The sequence below is a fragment of the Perissodus microlepis genome, chromosome 7, assembly GCF_051167445.1.
Source record: "Perissodus microlepis isolate ML-2025 ecotype Zambia chromosome 7, ASM5116744v1, whole genome shotgun sequence".
Taxonomy (NCBI): Eukaryota; Metazoa; Chordata; class Actinopteri; order Cichliformes; family Cichlidae; genus Perissodus; species Perissodus microlepis.
In genome coordinates, this window is record NC_140467.1 from 5,954,115 (window position 1) to 5,962,414 (window position 8,300).

The 8,300-nt window shown below is 43.4% G+C and overlaps 1 protein-coding gene across 1 annotated transcript; it reads right to left on the reverse strand.

Moving 5' to 3' along the window:
- Positions 1–564: 564 nt before the first annotated feature.
- fjx1 (four-jointed box kinase 1) lies at positions 565–5,442 on the reverse strand. Its single transcript, XM_084933001.1, has one exon. It carries the CDS (start codon positions 5,034–5,036, stop codon positions 3,738–3,740), a length of 1,299 nt encoding a protein of 432 aa, XP_084789127.1. The 5' UTR covers positions 5,037–5,442; the 3' UTR covers positions 565–3,737.
- Positions 5,443–8,300: the final 2,858 nt, after the last annotated feature.

Sequence of the window (8,300 nt, forward strand, 5' to 3'; positions counted from 1 at the left end):
TAATATTTAACTTTTACTTCAGTTAATTTGCACGTTCTCAGATAGTTGACATATTTTTTCTCCATTTATCACATGATGCATGTGCATTCCCCTTCTCGCCTTAGTTTGTTTCTCATTACTTTCTGCTGTACAAGAATGCACAAAGCCTTTGGCCTCGCACTTCCAGCCCTGGATTGGACAAATTCAGTCTTTGTGCCAGCTCTTCAGGCACACCACAGCCTGCATGTCCAGTGCTTGCATTGTCAAAGGCCCTCGAGTCGTTGCCCCAACCCCCCCAGTTTAACCATCATGGCCCGAATCCACTCAGCTGTGACTAAGTGACTCTTCCTGAGTTTCATAATGAAATCATTCAGTCATGCGCAGGAAGTTCCTTGTACTGTGTAGCTGTGAAACAATGCAAGTTGTGTTCTTCCACTCACGGGCCACCAGTCAGTTTGTCACCTAGTGTCTGGGAAAATGCTCTTCTTTTTTGGCACGGTCTGACAAAAGCAGTCCTGTTTTCTTGAAATAAATGAAATAGAAAAAATATCTAAAGTCTATTAAATAACTCCAGAACTCAGTAACTGATATGTTACGCCTCGTTTTTACTCTTAAATGCACAGACCAACAAGTGTAGAAACAACAAGCAAATTTACAGGGTAGTGTGTGCCAGAATATTTCTTGGCAGGTGTTGTCATAGTCTTGTTGTCGCCATAGGTTTGCCAGGCAGTTGGCTGAGAATTTGGAGGAGTCACTCCTCTTGGCCAAAAGAAAAATTTAATCTTAAATCTTATTAAACCAGCACAGTCACATCATTTTACTCTTTCTTTAATGTATATGGACTCAGCAGACAAGATACAGTAAAAGGTTTATTTGTGAGATTTAGAAGAGCTGATGAGTAGATTTTCCTTTTAGTTAATAAGATTGTGGCTGTATAGCCTCCTGGCACCAAACCGACTAGACTGGTACTCTCACTTACCTTACAGCAAGAAAGCAACAATAACTAGCATCTACTGAAATGTCTTTCTGTTCCTAATAAAATGTAGCATGCTGTAATTTATTTTTTTTTTAAAAAGATGAAAAAGGATCTGAGTCAACGTTGACAGCGGTTTGTGTACACAGCTGGGACGCTTCAGTGCCTGAGAAGTGTCTGTGTGTGCTGGTGTGTCCGTGGAGATGATCCTCCCTCAGCTCCTCAGGAATGTTTGCAATTTGCACAAAGAAGAACAAGATTGGCTCGAGTACCTGGGGTCTGTGCTCAGGCCTGCTGTTAGCCCCCGGCTGTCTGTACTTACACAGAAAAAAAACGAACACATCTGCAGGAAACAGAAGAAAACTGACACGTATTAACTTGTAAGTAAAATAATCTGCTGCACTGATGCCACAAGCTAGGATGGGTTGCATTCATTACACAACTACACAAACTTATCTGTATGAAGATTTTGTTGGTGTTGGGTGGGGAAAAAAAAGACCTCATGAAGTCTGTGTGGTTATCTGAAATAAGCAAGGCGGTAAGAGTGAAGGAACAACATATGTGAACAGTTAAGGGTGTTTCAACAACCTCTTTGAAATACCCCATTAGTGTGATTACAGCTGGCAGGAAACCCGGGTTAAAAAATGACTTTCTTGTGCAAAGGAATCCACAAAAAAACTAATTAGGAAAATGAAACTTTCATTTTCAATTTAGGTCATAAATGAAGCTGACAGTGATGTTAAGAGCAAAGACAGATGCACAAAAAGATGGGCATGGTGTGGATGGAATACGGAAGGGGAAATCATGCGAGGCAAGAAAGGAGGAAAGGTCACAAGTCTGTCTTCGACATGCAGACCTTAGCTTTGCATTGTTTTTAATCCCCAGAGCCTGCAGCCGGTTGTAAATCTCTTTGCAGAGTTTGGTATTAACAGACATGCCTGGGGCACCATACCCAGCTGCAAGTGTAGATTTTGCAAGGGCCTTGAAACACATGTTCCTATTTTAACTGAAAAGGCAGCACATTAACATGACCTTCTTTTGCCTACACACCAGTCAGTGCACATATTGATCCCCAAGTCCCTATTACAGCTGAAGCACAGCAGAATGCCTCCAGTTACACCTATTTACACCTTTGCTGCCTGTCTCCCTTTATGCAGTGACCTAGCAGGCAGAAGAACAATTCACTGAAACATGCCATAAACCATGAAATAAAGTATAAGTACAAAAATCGAGCCACTATTTTACAAGGTGCATTCATCTCTCTTCGTGGAGTCGCGCAAACAGTTTGTGGCGTGTCCTGGAGTTGAACATATATAAAGAAATTTTAAAAGAAACCAGATGGGCTGTAGGATAGCAAAAGGCTGGAAAGAATTAGTCTGTCAAAAGTTTGATCACTGTCTTTCCCTTAGATGTGCTCATAAGTCTGGAACCAGAGATCAGACACAGAAGTAGGCCTGTAGTGGAACGAATAAGAAAAGTATGGCTCTATAAGGTTCAAATTAAAAAAATGATGTGCTGATGTAAAGTGACAGCACAGACTATACAGCGAAATAACGCAGCTGGCCTTGAGGTTTTTCTCTTCAAAACCTTTCACGGTTACATTTCCAACCCATAAAAAGCCGTAAACAAGTATCTCCACTGAGGGCAAAACACTCATTAACAGCACATGCAGCACATGCAACCAGTAAGGCAGACTGCTTATAGGTTGACCAATTTATATTGTGCGACCAGTATTCTGCAATATATGGTATAGCTATGAAATGTCATAATATAGTTAGGGAACAGCAAATTCCTTTTCAAATGATGTCAAATAATGTTAGTCGTCTCCTTCAGTTCATCATTCTGGGTGAGATTATAAAGGGGATTAGAGACGCCTGTTGTAGCATTCCTGTGGCTGACAGAATGGCTCCTGGGGAAGTGTGCCAGTGCAAGATATTTCTACAGTACAATGAGAGCACTGTATGGGAAAGTACAGAGGCAACAGAGGCTTCAAAAACAAGGAAAAAAGAAAAAAAACCCAGCACTCCACACAAAATAGGTAAATATTTGATGCGTTCTAATAAGGCAGTTAAGAACAAACTGCATACAAAATACGCATTAACAGAGAAGTTAAATTACAGCATATTTATAAAAAACAAAAAAAAAAACAAGAGTTTTTTGGAATGTTAAAAAGCACATTAAATTAGTTTAGCATCAAATTTCCAAAACAGGTTGGCAGACAGTATTTACATCAGACAAATGCACAAATGAATATGCTCCACCTGTGAAATTAAGGCTAAGTACGCTATCCAAACACAATTACAAGAGTGCAGGTGCTGGCAATGTGTGTGCAAAAGATCTTCTCTAAAAGAGCGAGCTGAACGTCAACAGAAATACAATATTCAAGAGTCAACTTACATTAAGGCTTAGGAGTTTATCATTGGGATTATTGAACACAAATCAACAATCCAAACCGCACATGAAGGGGTAGTTTATGATACTCAACACGCATAGTCTACTCTTTACATTTAGTCATATTCAGGTGAACATCAGAGGGGTGAAGTAAAGACAGGGTCATTCTTCACAGTGAGGCGAACAGTGAACATCTCAGCTTATAAACGTGTCAAACTGATTCATTGATAAACTAGGAAACACATTCTATTCACAGGAGGTAGTTCAGCTGGATATTCAAGACATTTTTTTCTGTGTAATGCGCATCAGCTTAGCACAGGTGTGCCAGCTGCGTTTGCAAAGCTCATTACTGTGCAGGCAGACAACAAATCCATCACCTGTGCATGCTGAATGTTCACAGCTGGCCGTACTTTCCTTTGCAATGCACAATGTGTGTATATAATCTGTCTATCCTGTCCTGGAGGACACCGGCGTGCTCATCTGAGAGAAATCCTAATTCCTGAGACAAAGGCTCGCTGTCTCTGTAGAGCTCCAGCAGCCTTTGCCTGGAGTCTCTGCGCGTGTGCAGCTCTGCCACGCGCTGCGTGGTCCTTTTTCTAAACACGCACACAGAGCTCAGGACTGTATTGTGATATTTCTCCCACATGTTTAACACTCGAAACCCGTGCACTAATCCGGCCTCGTTGTCTATGAATACGAGGTCACCGCGAGGGGTTTTCAGGAGATTGTTCGTGTCTCTCTCCATTACACGGGAGTCCCACTGCAGACTGAACAAATTGCTGACGAGCCTGTCGAAGTTTGCCGTCAGGTAGTCTAATACGATCAGGTCTGTCCACTGCATCAGCTCCAGCAGCTCCGCCGCTGTCTTGTTCCAGAGCTCCTTGAGCGCAGGATGCAGCCCGCTGCTCTCCTGTCTCAGCGGCGCAGGTGTGATGACCCCTGTCAGGTTGGAGATCCACTGAGTTAGAGAAACCACGGCTCGGTCATTCCACTGTAAACCATCTATCCGCGTCCTCACACTTTCCCATTGCTCACTGTCACTGTCCAGCTGGGACAGTACGAGAGGGGGCAGGTTTGTGATGCCAAGCAAACGTGCAAGGTAATAAGTCAAAGTTTCACCCTGCACCTGGTCCGCGTTTATCCCGTAACGCACACAAGCTTTGGTCCCGTCTGCAAACGTGGCGAGCTGATTGGATATCCTGCCGCATCCCGGCTCCAGCTTCACCACCCGGTACGTCCTCGCTTTCTTTTGCCAAGCCACAGCATATTCCTCCGTGAATCCCGCAGGAAGGGCATCTTCCAGCCATTCGTTCCAAAATATTCCGTCTTCCAATGGGGACAACTTGACCGGGCCCTCCCGCGTGGCTGACCTCTTGTTATCCCCATTCATATTGTAATCTCGATTTCCTGCAGAGACAGGTTGATTGGTGAGGTTGAGGCGAGTCTTCAGTCTGTCTCCAAAGTGCAGTCTCTGTGCCGCTGGGACAGCAAGCAATGCACGGAAAGTTTTGGCTGAAAGGTCCACTGGGAGAGCTTGGTGAAAGGACCCTGCACCTGGTACTGAGAACCTCCGTTTGTGTCGCTCCAAACGGTCCTCCAGTGCGCTCCAGACGTAGAAAACACTTGCGAGGGCGCACAGGAGGAGCAGAGAAAACAAGTTCGCTGAAAGAACCCTCATGGTGACGGCCACCATTCCTCTTGGCACACAGTACTCCAGCAGATTTTAATAAGATACAGGCAGAAAAAAAATTCTCCGATCCGCAGTTGAGCTGGAGCGGCTTTGAGCGGTGCGCTTTCTGTCCTCTACACGCCCGAAGCCCTGCGGCTCAAAGGCGTACTGGGTAAGATCACAAGGAGAAGAGGGTCTCCGAAACTGTGTGAAGCTCATCTCCCGTCCTGTTCACACGCCTTGTCATATTCCTACTCTATGGGGAAAAAAAGAACGCATTTCGCTTCACCCCGATAGCCGCTATTGGACGTTCTCCGTGCACGCCACACTCTTTCCCATCTGCCTTTATCTCTCCACCGGGCGCTGGGTGAGTTTGATTTGTGGTGGAGTCGGTTAGCAGAGACACACTAGGCGGTGAGACACGTGACTTTAGTCCCGAGATGGTGGGCGGATCGTGGGAAGGAGGGTTCCAAGAGGAGCGGAGCAAGTGCACCGCTGTGCGTTTTATGTGTTTGTGTGATGTCAGACGATTGTGTGTTATTACAAAAAAGGTAGCCATTATGATAATTGATATCCAGAGTATAAATACTCCGCATTTTAATACATTCGTATTCCGTACCTGCGTGGAAAGCTGTGCTAGCATCAGCGAGGCAGACAAGAATGGAGTCCAGGCGAGAGAGTTTGCAGACCTCACTCTTTTTGCATAGCATTTTTCACTGCTTTCGAATTTATCTTCTAATTTATGTCCGTTAAGGAGTCATTATGAATAAGAGAAACCACTAAGTCGTGTCATCATGTTTTACTTTGTTGTTTTACTTTGTATTTTTCAGCAGATTTCAGATTAAAGTCAAGGCAGTGCTGAATTTCAGCTTTAACGCTTTTTTTTGGAGTATCTATATCTACATTGGCCACAAGACTCTTTGTTCCAGAGCATACAAACTAAGCAACAATATATGAACAAATAAACCAAATGATCTGATCACGATGATTTGATTGCCTCTCTGCCAAGAGCCAGAGTAACACAAAAAGCAGATACTTAAACGAAAAGCCTGGCAAAGGATTCAGTATATTCCAATTTATTGACTCAAGCAGTTTGTTGGGAACCAAATGCAGTCTCCTTCTTTAAGAACAATGCAATCACAAGTAATAAACAATTTGAGCCTATTTTTTACATTCTGTTTTAATTCAATTGCGCTACAGTTCCCCCAGTTTCTATAACATACAGTTTTAACATTATTCCCTTAAGAGAAGGCCAAGTCCTTATTAGCAGATAAGACTTGCTCAGTTATGCATAGCGGATACAAATACACTATTCCAGTATTTTTAATAGTTTGCACTCTTGATGAATATTTAAAAAGAGCACAGTTATTTCAATTTGTGCTGCTAAGCATTTGACCATTCTCCTATGAACACTAAAGTGAACCCCTGCTTGTTTGCTCTTTGTTCGCGGTTTTTGTTAAACCAGATGTAACATGCGTGCACATAAACTCCTTTATACACTTCTCCCTCACTAATATTCTCTCTCATTAACATCCCACTGCAACCTATACCATTCCACTCATGTTTTCACTCTCTGTATCTTGAACCTTGGTTTCCTAATCAAATTAATTGGGTCTTTTTTATAGCAACATGCTGGCATGCTAAATTGCCTGAGTCGAAAAGACAGCCACGGACAAGAATACTCAATTACAGCCAGTAAACTAGATGTCCACTAATGTATGCTCGAAATGCCCAGAGCGCTTAAACTCTTATCTCCACTGACATTCATATTATATCATAGCTTGAACAGAGACATAGTGAATTACAAAATAATAAAATAAATAAATCTAATTTATCTTTTATAATCCTATATAGAAGAAAAACTCCTACAGACAGGCAGGCGAAATGATTCTGATTGGGACATGCTTCTTGTGTGCTTTCATTAACATCAGCAGGATAATTTCCTTTCTGAGAGCATGTTTGATTCTGCATTGCAGCTTGATGGAGCAGTGTGGAGATAGACTGAAAAACCTCTCGATTCTGTGCAAGCAAAGAGGAAATAATGAATGCAACAGTCTCAATAAATGGTTTGTGTAGCGGTGAGTGGTACGAGGCTGTTTTTTCTGACATGTTGACAAAAGAGTCACTCCTGGTAAAAGTGAGGCTTTTCCACCTGCTGTGTAGAACAAATTAGCCTTTCTTAATTGCATGCCGCCAATTGCTCAAGATTGCAGATAGTTAGGGCACTCAGCAGGCTTGCTAAATATATACAACTTTATAATTACGTTGAAAGGGTACCTTGAAGTAGTTTGAAATATCTCTCTCTTTGATCTCCAGTCATAACAATCCTTCACCACCTTGCCACTTCCCTTCAGTTCCACATGAAAAGTGAGTAACAGCAAGATTTAAGACTTTCAGTGTCTAGACATAGAAAATGAAGAAGGCTTAAGTGCATTGCTGGAATTCTGTCTGATGGCTGTTACTTAAAAGGAGTGTGGACTAGCAGTAATGGCTGGCTCTTGGTGTCGCTTTTCCCGAGCACAAGTGTGGGCATGTTCACATATCAAACCTATCTGTTTTCTTGCTATGTGTTATCTGCAGGTCACCTAACCCCTATGTCTCTCTCCTCATTACACCCCCATCCCCCACCCTCTTCCACACACACACACACACACAGACATCCCACTGCTGTCATGCCCCCTGCTGCTGCATTCCTCCCACAGCAGTCCCGGGGGGGCTGTAACTTATGGAAACCTTTTCTCCCCTTGGTCATGGCTGTCCGTAGTCAAGTGCCGCAGTGACACGGGAGAGCTCAGACCGTCTGTCATTCTGTCTGCAGCAACACAGTACACCCATCACTAGTCGCCTGACAACGCCACAGCTGTGATACAATCTCGTGGTGTCTGTGTGGTGCCTGTCTGCCAGCGCAGATGGACGCAGGGAGGGAAAGGAGATATTAAGGGACGGAGACAGTGGAGGAGAGAGTGCAGTGAGCTTCTATCACTTCCCCCGTAGTCTTAGGTTGTTCATGCTGAGTAATAACTCATGGGTCCCTTGACGCTTTGTGGCACTCTGTTTCCTGGACTGAATAATGAATGTGCAGGACTTCCATTAGTGTTGAAAGCTACGATTATTTCACTAGGCCTTACAATTACTCATGCTCTGGGATTTGGGGACAGGGCGGAGGAGATCCATGGGGATGAATTTGTGTCTCCTGGTATATGTATGTGCAGAGATGTCTGCATGTGGATATATGCTTACAAGTGTTTATTCTAAAGAAGAGAGTGGAGCAGATAATACCAAGGGGAT